General features: G+C 41.5%; 1 protein-coding gene across 9 annotated transcripts in view; it reads left to right on the top strand.

Moving 5' to 3' along the window:
- SAP130 (Sin3A associated protein 130) overlaps nt 1–7,859 on the top strand; it is a 75,555-nt gene extending 67,696 nt beyond the window's left edge. For 3 of the 9 annotated variants that reach the window (XM_029225136.1, XM_029225133.1, XM_029225132.1), the window contains 3 exons: nt 4,473–4,576; nt 6,353–6,466; nt 6,688–7,859. In XM_029225136.1, coding sequence (XP_029080969.1) covers nt 4,473–4,576; nt 6,353–6,466; nt 6,688–6,846 — 377 coding nt within the window. In that variant the 3' untranslated portion in view covers nt 6,847–7,859. The remainder of the gene's footprint in view (nt 1–4,472; nt 4,577–6,352; nt 6,467–6,687) is intronic. The other 6 variants (XM_029225138.1, XM_029225137.1, XM_029225140.1 and 3 more) reach the window with 3 other exon arrangements.
- Nucleotides 7,860–13,676: the final 5,817 nt, after the last annotated feature.

Raw genomic sequence — 13,676 nt, 5'->3', positions numbered from 1 at the left:
CATCTCCTCCAAGACCCACTATAGTTATTTGCTATTTGCTTGTTTATCTGTTTAGCGACTGGCTGGATTCTTTTAGTGAAGTCTAATCACCTGCACCCCGCCAACACCACCAAGTGTTAATAAGCCTCTGACGTTACTCCTTGCGGAGGCACAGCTTTGGGTGCCCACAGTCACCTGGGAAGACAGTGGCATTAGTACGGTTCTCCCCCACTGTTTCCCTGACTACATCCAGCTGATAAACCCCACTACTTGCTTGCCATTTGATTTCCTAGAACACAGTACTGGAATTTGACCTTAAACACAAATTCCTCTGCAACCTAATCCAGTCGTATTGTAGCTCCTTGCCAGAATGGTTTCTGAGGTCAGTGTTTGGTGTTGGTTCTGCCCCCAGGAGAGCCCCTGCCAGCTGTCTTACTCTTTGTTCTCTCCTGAAAACTGGTCAGCCCACAGTTTAGGCCGCGCCTTTCGCTGGGTCTGTACGTTTCCTCCTACTTTGACTGCACTCTCCACTGCTTTGGGGAGCATATGAACTTGCGTACTCTGTTGAAAATGGAGCCACTTCCTTTGGGAAGAGATTAGAAGCTTCCTGTGCTATGGCCTGTTTCTCCCTCCAGGCAGAATCTCTGAGCCTAGGGCTCTGGAGGTGGGAGTGGGACAGTGACAGCCTTTTCTCCGAGTAACACCTTGCTGTAGGAGGTGAGCACTCAGGGTAGGGGAAGAGGAGTGAGTAGCCTGGGGTATGTCCGCTTGGTTTGCCTCTCCTAATGTGACGCCACCATTTAACAAGCCAGGAGAAGGGCTCCTGGGGCCCCAGTGTTCTCAGCACGCCTTGCCTAAGGTACAGTCTCCATCCCACAAGTGGGGTTGAGCAAAAGAAGGGAGCCCCCATGTCAGTTAGACTCGCCCGGGACTTGGCCTCAGCAGCGGGGAGCACGGAGCAGGATGAGAAATGTCTCGCTTCTCCTTGGAGGAGAGCCATCTCCCTAGCGGCTGGCGGAGAGGGGGCTCTGTGGGCTGGGATGCAGCAATCTGGGATGGAGTCACCGCCTCTCAACTGGAGAGAGGAGAGAGGGAGCGGTCTTGGTTTAAATACCACAGACTTCCTGTTCTTTCCACATTTTCATAGATTTGCTTGAGTAGATGTTTCTGCTTTGCTCTTTGCCCTTAGGACCTTTCCCAGAGGTTTAAAGTGTTATTTAAAAATTTTCCCCAGTTTCACTGGGGAAGCAGCTTAAAAGAACACTGTCATATCACAAGTCAGTTGTCTCTTATACATTGCTGAGCTACTCTGGAAAAAAAAAAGTTTAGCAGTTTTATAAAAACCAAACATACACTTACCATATGACCCAACAGTTGCACTCCTGGGCGTTTATCCCAGAAAAATGAAAACCTGTGTTCACACAAAAATCCGTACACAGGTGTTCATAGCAACTTTTTGGTAATAGCCAAAATCTGGAAACAACACAAATGACATCAAACGGTTAAACAAACTGTAGTGCCATTGACTACTACTCAGGAATGGAAAGGAAAGAACTATTGATCATGTAATAGCTCAGGGGCATTGTGCTTATGCTTAGTGGAAACAGCTAATCTTAGGAGGACACATACCAAAAAGAAAAGAAAGAAGACATATCATGTGATTCTATCTATATAGCAATCTCTAAGTGACAAAATTATAGAGATAGAGAACAAATTAGTGGATTTGGGGGTTAATCATGGGGCAGGGGTGGTGTGACCATAAAGGTGTGGCACAGGAGAGATGTCTGTGGGGATGCAATAGTTCTGAATCTCGATTGCGGTGGCAGTCACATCAGTCTAAAATGATGTAATGGCATATACTCACTTTACATCAGTGGCGGTCTCCTGGGTGCGATACTGTACTACAGGTATTAAGATGTAGACAGTGGTGAAGGAGAAATACCTGACCTCTCTTTACTGTCTTTTTTCCCCAGTAATAGCTTTATTGCACTATAATTCATGTAGCATACAATTCATCTATTAACATGTACAATTCAGTGATTTTTAGTATGTTCACAGTTGCACGTCCATCACTACGGTGAGTTTTAAAACATTTTCATTACCCCAATAAGAGACTCCACGACCCTTAGCCATCCTCCCCAATCCTGCCATCTTCACTCCTCCCTATACCCCCAGCCCTAGGCAACCTCTGATGTGCTTTCCATCTCTGTAGATTTCCAGTGCTGGACATTTCCTATGAACGGAATCATATATTATACAGTCTTCTGTGACAGGCTTATTCCACTTAGTGTAATGTTTTCAAGGTTCATCCATGTAGCATGTATGAGTACTTCATTCCATTTTCCTGCCGAATAATATTCTATTTTATGGATATATACCACATGTTATTTATCCATTCATCACTTGATGGGCATTTGGGTTGTTTCCACTTTTTGATTATTATGAATAATGGTGCTGTGATCATTTGTGTCTGCATTGTTTTTATAAATTTATTTTATTTATTTTTGGCTGCGTGGGGTCTTCATTGCTGCGCGTGGGCTTCCTCTAGTTGCAGCGAGCGGGGGCTACTCTTTGTTGTGATGCGCGGGCTTCTCATTGTGGTGGCTCCTCTTGTTGTGGAGCACGGGCTCTAGGCGTGCAGGCTTCAGTAGTTGTGGCTCGTGGGCTCTAGAGCGCAGGCTCAGTAGTTGTGGCACACAGGCTTAGTTGCTTCGCAGCATGTGGGATCTTCCCGGACCAGGGCTCGAACCCGTGTCCCCTGCATTGGCAGGTGGATTCTTAACCACTGCACCACCAGGGAAGCCCCATGTGTCTACATTTTTGTGAGAACATCTGTTTTCATTTCTCTTGGACATATACCTAGGAATAGAATTTCTGGGTTATTTGGTAGCTATAGTTAACATTCTAGCAACTCCCAGACCGTTTTCCAAAGTAAATACATTTTTCCCACCGGCAGTGCATGAGGATACTTCGGATTTCTCCATATCCTCACCAGCACTTACTCTTTTTTTTATTACAGCATCCTAATGGGTCGGAAGTGGTACTTCACTGTGGTTTTGACTTACATTTCCCTAATGCCTAATGATGTTGAATATCTTCATGTGATGTTGGCCATTTGTATATGTTTTTTGGAAGAAATGTCTTTTTGGATCCTTTGCCCTTTTTAATTGGTTTGTCTTTTTATCATTGAGTGGTAAGAATTCTTCTTATGTTTTAGATACAGGTCCCTTACCAGATATATCTCTAGACTATCTTTGCAACTTCTGTGAAACGAAAAAGTTTTTTTTAATGCTCGTAATGAAATATACACATCCATCTAAAACTGGTGAAATCTGAATAGGGTCAGTGGACTCTGTCAGTGTCATGGTTGTGATATTGACTGTAGTTTTGCAAGATCTTACCACTGGGGGAAAGTGGATAAAGAGTACACAGGATCCACAACATTGTAAAGCAATTATAATCCAATAAAGATGTGAAAAAAAAAAGTACATGGGATCTCCCTGTGTTATTCCTTACAATTGTATGTGAATCTACAGTTCTCTCAAAAAGGTTAAAATTCTTTCATCCCATTTATGCTAATATTTGTCTAGTAGACAGAGGTTTTTTTTTAATTGCTCTGAGAAGTAAAGTTTGTCAGTTTTAGGTTCACAACCATATCAAAAGAGATATTCCATGTCCCACCCCCACCCCCTCCCGAACATGCACAGCCTCCCCTACCGTCACCACCACCACAAAGTGGTGCATTTGTTGCATCTGCTGAACCTAAACTGACATACAAGTATCACCCAAAGATCATCATTTACGGTCCAGTTTGGTCTTGGCATTGTATACTGTATCAAGTTTTGACAAACATATAGGTAGGGTTTTTTCAAGATTAATTTTTAAAATAATAAAATAAGGTTTTTAATTTAAAAAATGTTTTTTAACTATCCATGTACTATGTAATTACATTTTAAGTCCTAGTTAAACAGTGATATTAAAACTTCACAGATACAGCCAAACTCACCTTTGACAGGTACCCCTCAATCCTAGTTTCTTTCCCCAGTCCAAATGATACAATTCATATTTATTTTACTACAGTGCTGGTTACTGGACTTTTCTACCTACATTTAAATGTGACCCAAGTTGGAGCCCTGTAACTTCTCCAAGATCTAGATAACACCACGGAGCTTCTAAGCTTCATGCCCAAACTCTCCACATGCTGGCAAGCTTCACACATGAGCAAGGCTCCAACCCACTAAAGACCATTTCCTTCATTTAAGAGTTTAGAGTACTGACTTACTCTCTTTTGAACTCACTAGTTTAGCACAGTAGGTCTCTAAAGAATTCTTCTGGTGTGGACACAAAGAGCTTTTATTCATGTTGTGACTTGTATTTTCAGTGACTTAAAGATATTTAAGTAAAGTTCTTAATTAAAGTAGTGGCTTGAACACAAATGACTTTAGCTCTATAAAAATTGAAATATACTTTTTTTTTTTTTTTTATGGTTCCAGAGGAGAAGAAAGCTATGCTGCAGGAAATAGCTAATCAGAAAGGAGTATCCTGTCGTGCCCAAGGCTGGAAGGTTCACCTCTGTGCTGCCCAGTTGCTGCAGCTGGTAGGTGGCGCCCTAGCAGTTGTTACGTCCTGCTGAAAAGAAGGATGGATGCTGGAGACGTCTGAGTTCATAGAACATTTTCTTTAGAGTGATTCCGAAGTGTTCCCAGTTAACGTGGGTCGTGGTAGAATTTTTATGTGTGCTGTGTGGTATTATAATTACTGTTACCTATTCTGTGGATGGATGTAATTGTAATCTAAATATATCTTAGTTTTGGTCCCCATAAGTGAAATATACTGAACAACTTAAGTTTGTAAGATGTACAGTTAAGGTTCAGTGTTACCTGTTGCCGTGACATCTGAAAAAGAGGGGGCGTCAGATGACCCAGCTGTGTAAGCTCCTCCTCCTCACGCTGCTCCTTGTCGTGGGGACCAGGCACAGTTCCCACTTCTTCCTGAATAGTGGGCTTCAGTTCTCTGCCAGCTTGCGATACTCAGATAAGCCAGTGCCATCCTCCCGGGAGCACCAGGGGGCACCGCTCCCTCTTGATACTTCAGTGCCTGCCTCCTACAGCCCCTACTCCTTCACTCCGTTCCCTGCTTGTCATGGAGTGCAGCCCCCATGTGGCCGTGCGTGGTGTGCGGTGTCCTCTTCCCCTGGGCTGAGAGTATACTGACTAGTAAACTGCTGTTGATCCCTTCTGTCCAATGTGTTAGGTGTTCAGCCCTTTCCATAACTCTAGGCGGGAATCCTTCCTTCAACAAGGTAAAGAGGAGGTGATCAAGATAATAACCTCGGGCTTCCCTGGTGGCGCAGTGGTTGAGAGTCCGCCTGCCAATGCAGGGGACACGGGTTCGTGCCCCGGTCCGGGAAGATCCCACATGCCGCGGAGCGGCTGGGCCCGTGAGCCATGGCCGCTGAGCCTGCGCGTCCGGAGCCTGTGCTCCGCAACGGGAGAGGCCACAACAGTGAGAGGCCCACGTACCGCAAAATATAAAAATAAAAAAAATAACCTCACAAAGTCTTTCCATCTTTGGAGTAGCAATGATCTGAAGAACATTGTCTTTTATGAGTATTGTTTTTAAAGTAGTGCCATGGCTAGTTTTTTTTATGTAGCATAAAAGCATATTTCTCTGAAACTTATAGACTTGTTTTTCAGAGGGATTGTGAATTCCTGGCAGAATTTAAAAGTTATCCTTGGACTTCCCAGTGGTTAAGACTCCGCACTTCCACTGCAAGGGGGCACGGGTTTGATCCCTGGTCGAGGAGCTAAGATCCTACATGCCGTGTGGTGCGACCAAACAAACAAACAAATAAATAAATAAGTTATCCTGGGGGCTCCCCTGGTGGCACAGTGGTTGGGAATCCACCTGCCAATGCAGGGGACACGGGTTCGAGCCCTGGTCCGGGGAGATCCCACATGCCACAGAGCAGCTAAGCCTGTGCGCCACAACTCCTGAGCCTGCGCTCTAGAGCCAGTGAGCCACAACTACTGAAGCCTGAGTGCCTAGAGCCCACGCACCCAGCAAAGAGTAGCACCCACTCACTGCAACTAGAGAAAGCCCGTGTGCAGCAACGAAGACCCAGTGCAGCCAAAAATAAATAAACTAATTTAAAAACAAAAGTTATCCTGGAAGATGGACTCTGAATTATGGCAAACTGTAATGTAAATTGTTGATCAATTTTCTTTACTGCATCTTAGTCATAGGGAGAAGTGATTTTATCACCCAAACAGATCCGATACCAGTTTACACAGGTGATTCAGGGTGGGTTGTTCGCCTGAGTTTGACAAAAGTATCTCCGAGGTCATGACGCCCTGCCTCTTGTTTGTTGCAGACAAATCTAGAACACGATGTTTACGAAAGACTCACCAACCTACAGGAAGGGATCATCCCAAAGAAAAAGGCAGCAACTGATGATGACCTACACCGAATAAATGAACTGATACAGGTTTGAAGGGTCCTTTCGCTCTCCTTACTTCTCCCTTTCCCTCCCTCGCCCACTAATGTCTTTAGTAAAAACCTGTTACTTCAGCCTGCATTATCAAGGAACACTAAAACATTTTTTCTGTGTGAAAGCCTCAGAATGGCTCAATCCAAAGGTGAGAAGTTCTTCAAAAGCCCCATTGTTTCGAAGATTACTTACTGACGATGTGATGTCTTTTGTTTCAGGGGAATATGCAGAGGTGTAAACTTGTGATGGATCAAATCAGTGAGGCCAGAGACTCCATGCTTAAGGTTTTAGATCACAAAGATCGTGTCCTGAAGCTTCTAAATAAGAATGGGACTGTCAAGAAGGTGTCAAAATTGAAGCGAAAGGAAAAAGTCTAGACCCCGAATCAGGACTTTGGAAACAGAATTTATGAAGAATGGTGTTGGGGGTGGGGGAGGGCTTTGGTTATTTTCAAAGCAGAACATTGAAATTAAGAAAGCGTTCCTTAACTCACGCTCGAAAGCAGACGGGCCCATAGCATCCAGAGACACGGAAGGATCAGAGCTGATCTGACACAGTGGACTCCAGTCTTTCTTTCAGGCGTCTCCCTCTTAGACTTACCATGTCGTACATGATTCCTGATGCGTCAGTGTCTCCCAGTTGGAATCAGTGACACAAGTGACTGGCTGGCGTTTTTCAGCCTTCCAGTTGATAAACTGTATTTATCTGCTGGATTCCTGCAGGACCCATACTGAGCCTGGACTGAAAGTATCCACTCAGACCATCTGTTCTCTCTCTACGCTGAAAATCGAACCTCTTCCCTTCACCCCAGTCGGTCCTTACTCTGACCTTCAGATGCCCACGCTGGCCTTCTAAAGCAGTGCCATGGCACCGAGAGACCTGCCACATCTCACTTTAAAGGGTTTGAACTATCGATTCTTGTCATTTTTTTAAAGAACCATTTCAAAGTGAAATTGTTATATTGTCTGTCCTGCGTGTGTCAGAGTTGGGTTTTTGTGGAGGTTCGGAGCTGGCAACACCATGAGTTGCTCTGAGATCTTTGTTCTGAAGTACATCCTTGGTTACCTGTACTTCTGTAGCTGGTGTGATGCTGTTAATTGTATGTACCACACATCTCCAAACGTTAATAAAGGACTCAAAGAGGTTTTTGTACAGAAGCAGTTTACATCTTTTTATAAGTTAATCAGTGCTGTACTGCACATCGCTCGAGTGTTTACCCCGCTGTAGTTTCTCTCACGTTGTTGAGTCTACTCTGTTAAAGTTTTGTTGTTCCACATAGAGTTCCACTTACCCTCGTATCTTGAAGATGTCACAGATGGTGAAGCCTGTTGGCTTTTGGTTATCTTAAATACGAGACTACATTGTATCCCTCTGCAGATAGAAATTGGTCATGTTATAGGACAGTTAGGGGTAGAGCTTCCAGGAGAGTGGAGTTTCTTTACAAGGTTGCTTCCTGTGAACTAGCTCAAGTGGCAAGCCCAGCCTTGCTTTTTGCCTTGACCTGCATAGATCTGAGACAGGAGTCCATGCCGAGTGATCCAGTCTTTGGGACCAGAGATGGCCCTCCTGGGACAGCCTTCCTCGAACTGGAATGGTAAACTCTCATCTGTTGTAGGATTGGGGAAGAGAGAGGCAAAGCAGGCTTTCAGCCTTCCCCCGGTTAGGCCACATGGCCTGCATAGCGTAAGCTAAAGAGGTCCTCGGAACAGTCAAGGCTGCTTCACTAGAGTGTTTCAACCTGAAGATATTACTGACCGTGTACTAGACGATGCCGGTTTAGTGTTGTGTGCAGTATAGTGCCTGTGCTAGCACAGGGCTCCTTGCCTCCATTTCTCATCTGTGCATATTGCCCAGGTATATGTGATGTGCTGGCTCTGAAGGACAGGACCCAGGTACTTTGGATCCTGCTTTATAGACCTGTTCTGTCTCAAAGAATTGTTACCTCTGTTTAAACAAAACTTCGATAACCCTGGTCACAGGAAGATTGTCAGTACAAACTTTGCTGTCAGTGCAGGTTAGAACGGTGGTGTTTTCTGTTTTCCCTCGCCTTATGAGGACAGTATGATCAGAAGATAGGAGAGGGTGGAGGGGGAGATGAATTATATGTGTCTACTGCGTTATTTAAAAACAAAGCACCTTGAAGTATACAGTCTGATAAGATCTTACATACATATATGCCCATGAAACCATCACCACGATGAAGAGAGTGAAGATATCAGACCCCAGATTTTCCTTGTGCCTCTTTGTGATTTCTTGCCTCTCACCCCCTCCCTGCCTCACCACCCCCCCATCTCCAGGCAAAGATTAATCTGCTTTCTGTCACTCTAGATTGCATTTTCTGGAATTTCATTTGAACGAAATCACACAGTATATTCTTTTTTGAGGGAGGGAGTCTGGCTTCTTTTACTCAGCATAATGGAAATCTATGCTGAGATTCGCTCATGTGGCTTGTTTCAATAGTTCATTGCTTTTTACTGCTGAGTAGCAAGCATTCCATTGTATGGATATGGATATTCCTTCCACAAGTTGTTTCTGCATTCACCTGTAGAAAGACATTCAGGTTATTAGATTTTGGTTATTACAGACACAGCTACTTTGTACGTTTCTGTTCTTTGTATGGATAAACGTCAGTACACACCTTAATTGGTGATTTTATGTTGGTTGTACTTTCCAGGGATTTATGACCAGGAGATAGTGCTGAGAAGTCCAGACACCCAGTGGCTCTTGGTCCAGAAAACTATCAGTCACATACTTAAAGATGAGAAAGAATTAGAAATATATTTGAGGTAGGACGTCGATATGGTTTCTGTTCTTTACAGTAGAAAATTAAACATAAATCTGGGGGAAAAAGTTTTTGTTTTTTTTTAATATTTATTTATTTATTTGGCTGAGTCATGTCTTAGTTGCGGCGTGCAAACTCTTAGTTGCGGCGTGGGGATCTAGTTCCCTGACCAGGGATTGAACCCAGGCCCCCTGCCTTGGGAGCGGGGAGTCTTAGCCACTGGACCACCAGGGAAGTCCCTGGGGAAAAAGTTTTAATCCATCTGCTTGGTCTAGAAAATCTTTCATATTATTTTCTTAAACCTGGGTATTTCAAAAGATCATTAAATAGAAAATGCTTTAGAATATTTTCGTTGATTTTTATCATAGTAATAATATAGAATCACACAGTTTTAGAGTTTAGAAGTTATTTAGAGGTTATATAGTCCAGCCCAACCTGTGATGAAATGGACACCTTCGAAAGGATGTTAAGTTTTTGTACTTTTTTATAGTAAAATACAGCACAGGTAAAGAAAAGTACATGAAACAAATGTATAGCTTTATAAGTTCTTAAAAGAAGAACAACTTTGAAATGGTCCCCCAGAGTAAGAAATAGAACTTTGCTAGTCACAGAATGCTCTATCCCAATCACAGCACTCTACCTCTCCCTAAAATAACCACTATCTTGACTTTTCCCTCCCAAATAATCAGCTTTATTGTGATGTAATTACAGAGAGTAAAATACCCAAATCTTAAATTTACAGATTTGTGCATCTTGACACACATATACAACCGTGGCTAACATCCAGATGAAGATACATGACATTACTGTAACCTCAGAAGGAGCTCCTTTGTAGTCAAGTACACCTGTGTCCTCCCACCCACACCCATTAGTTTTGTCTGTTCTTGAATTTCGTGTGAATAGAATCACACAGTATGTACTTATTTGTGTCTGGCTCTTTTGCTCAACATAATTTGAGGTTCTTCCATGTGTTAAATGTATCCTAAGTTGTTTCTTTTTACTGCCGTGTGACTATGCCACAGTCTGTTTACCCATTTCCCCACTGAAGGACATCTTGGTGCTTCCAGCTCTTGACTATTACGAGTAAAGCTGCTGTGAACATTTGAATGCAGCTTCTCGTGTGGAATCTCAGGTTTAAATCAGTCGAGTAAAAACCTAGGAGTGTGATTGCTGAGTCATAAGGTAAAACCATGTTTAGTTTTGTAAGAAACTTCCAAACTATATTCCAAAGCAGCTGTACCGTTTTACAGTTCCACCAGCAATGAGTGAGGGTTCCTGTTGCTTCACATCCTCGTCAATATTTAGTGTTGTCAGTGTTTAGATTTTAGCCATTCAAACAGGTGTGTCGTGGTCTCTCATTATTTTCATTTGCAGTTCCCTAACGATACGGTGTTGAGCATTTTTTCAGATGCTCATTTGCCATCTTCATATCATTTTTGATGAAGTATTTGTTCAGATCTTTGCCCATATTTTCATTAGCTTGTTTGTTTTCTGATTGAGTTTTAAGAGTTCCTTATATATTTTTGATACCAGTCCTCTTTCAGATGTGTGTTTTGCAAATATTTCCTCCCTGTCTGTAGCTTATGTTGCCATTTACTTAATAAATGGTACCTTTTGAAGAGCAGTTTTTAATTTTAATAAAGTACAACATCAGTTTTTTCTTTCATGGATTGTGCTTTTGGATAATAGCTAAAGACTCATCACCAAACCCAAGGTCACCTAGGTTTTCTCCTACGTTTTGTCATAGTGGTTTTATAGTTTTGTGTTTTACATTTAGGCTATAATTATCAATTTTGAGATAATTATTTTGAAAGTCGTAAGGTCTGTGTAAAGTCTTTTGGGTTTTGGTTTTCGGGGTTTTTTTGAACATGGATGTCCAATTGTTCCATAATCATTTGTTGAAAAGACTATTCTTAATTAAATTGCCTTTGCTGCTTTGCCAGAGATCAGTTGACTGTATTTGTGGAAATCTATTTCTGAGCTCTGTATTCTGTCCCATTGATCTACTTGTCTATTCTTTTGCCAGTACCACTCTGGTTTTTGGGGGGGGGGGGGTTGTTTTTTTTTTACCACTCTGTTTTGATTACTGTAGCTTTACAGTAAGTTTTTAAGTTGAGAGTATGAGTTCCCCGACTTTGTTCTTCAGTATTGTATTGTGTTGGCTATTCTAGGTCTTTTGTCTTTTCATATAAATCTTAGAATCTGTTAATATCTATAAAACAGCTTGCTGGAATTTTGACTAGGATTACATAAATCTAAGATCAAGTTGGGAAGGAACTGACATCTTAATAATGTTGAGTGTTCTAGTCTGTGAACATGGACTGTCTCCTCATTTATTTAGATATTTGATTTCTTTCATCAGTCTTGTAGTTTTCCTCATGTAGAGCCTGTACATCATTAGATTTATACCTAATTATTTCATTTTTGTGTGTATGCTATTGTAAATGGTACTTTTTTTTTTTTTTGCCACACCGCATTGCTTGCGGCACGTTAGTTTCCCAACCCCAGGGCTTGAACCTGGGCCCTCAGCAGTAAAAGCATGGAGTCCTAACCACTGGACCGCCAGGGAATTCTCTATTTCAAATTCTGATTGTTTTCTGTTGTTATGTGGGAAAGCAGTCCACAGTTATATATTGTTAACCTTGTGTGCTGTGATGTTGTTGTATTCACAGAAGTTTTTTTGTTGATTCTTCAGGACTTTCTATGTAAACAGTAATTCCATCTGTGAACAAATACAGTTTTATTTCTTCTTTCTCAGTCTGTTTAGGTTTTATTTCCTTTTCCTATCTATTGCACTAGGTAGGCCTTCCAGTAAGGTGTTGAGTAGGAGTGGTAAGAGGGAATATCCTTGCCTTGTTCCCAGTCATAAGGGTAAAGTGTTCAGTTTCTCATCATTAAGCATGACATTAGCGGCAGGGTTTTTTTGTAGATGTTCGTTATCAAGTTGAAGTTCTCCCCTCTTCCTAGTTTGCTGAGAGTTTTCAATCATAGAATGAATGGTGGATTTTGTCATATGCTCTTCTGCATCACTAATATGATCATATGAGTTTTCTTCTTTAGCATGTTGGTATGATAGATTACATTAATTAATTTTTTACTATTGAACCAGCCAGTCAAACCAGCACACTTGAAATAAATCCCACTTCATTATGGTGTATAATTCCTTTTACACATAGTTAGATTCAGTTTGCCAACACTTAGTTGCATCTGTGTTCATGAGAGATACTGGTCTGTGCTTTCTTTTTCGTACATGCCTTAAGTCTGGTTTCAGTGTCTTGGTAATAGAATGAGTTAGGGAATGTTCTCTCTGTTCTCTTTTCGGGAGGGGATTGTAGAGAATTGGTACAATTTCTTCCTCAAATGTTTGGTCAAATTCAGCAGTAAAAACATCTGGACCTGGTACTTTTCTTTTTTGGGAAATGATTAATTATTGATCCAATTCTTTAAATAGACATAGGCCTATTCAGATTGTCTCTCTCCTTGTGTCAGTGTTGGTAGTTTCTGTCTTTCAAGGAATTGGAACATTTTGTCTAAGTTATTTGTGGGCATGGAGCTGTTCCTAGTGTTCCTTTATTATTCTTTCCATGTCTGTAGGTACAGTAGTGATAATCTTTCATCTCATTTTTTTAAATATTTATTGAGATATAACTCACATAACATACGATTCACCTACTTTATGTGTGAAATGCCGTGACTTTTACTATATTCACAGAGTTGTGCATCCATCACCACAGTCAATTTTAGAGTATTTTCATTGCCCCCAAAACAAGCCCTGCGCCCTATAACCATTACTCCTGTTTAGGAGTTTAATCTGTTTTGAGTTAATTTTTGCATCTGATGTGATGTAGGGAGTCCAACTTCATTCTTTTTTTTTTTTTTATTGACGTATAGTTGATTTACAATGTTATGTTAATTTCTACTGTAGAGCAAAGAGATTCAATTATACATACATATATTCTTTTTCAGATTTTTTTCCATTGTGGTTTACCATAGGATATAGAATATAGTTCCCTGTGCTCTACAGTAGGACCTTGTTGTTTATCCATTCTATATATAATAGTTTGCATCTGCTAATCCCAAACTCCCAATCCATCCCTCCCCCTTCACAACAACCACAAGTGTGTTCTCTTTGTCTGAGTCTGTTTCTCTTTTGTAGATAAGTTCATTTGTGTCATATTTTAGATTCCACATAAAAGTGATACCGTATGGTATTCGTCTTTCTCTGTCTGACTTCACTTAGTATGAAAATCTCTAGGTCCATCCACGTTGCTGCAAATGGCATTATTTCATTCTTTTTTAATGGCTGAGTAATATTCCATTGTGGAATTATGGTATATACCACATTTTCTTTATCCATTCATCTGCTGATGGACATTTAGGTTGTTTCCATGTCTTGGCTATTGTAAATAGTGCTGCTGTAAACAT

Source organism: Monodon monoceros, unplaced genomic scaffold (assembly GCF_005190385.1).
Source record: "Monodon monoceros isolate NGI ecotype Baffin Bay Population unplaced genomic scaffold, NGI_Narwhal_1 Super_Scaffold_16, whole genome shotgun sequence".
NCBI lineage: Eukaryota > Metazoa > Chordata > Mammalia > Artiodactyla > Monodontidae > Monodon > Monodon monoceros.
This window is presented reverse-complemented; position numbering and strand designations above follow the sequence as displayed.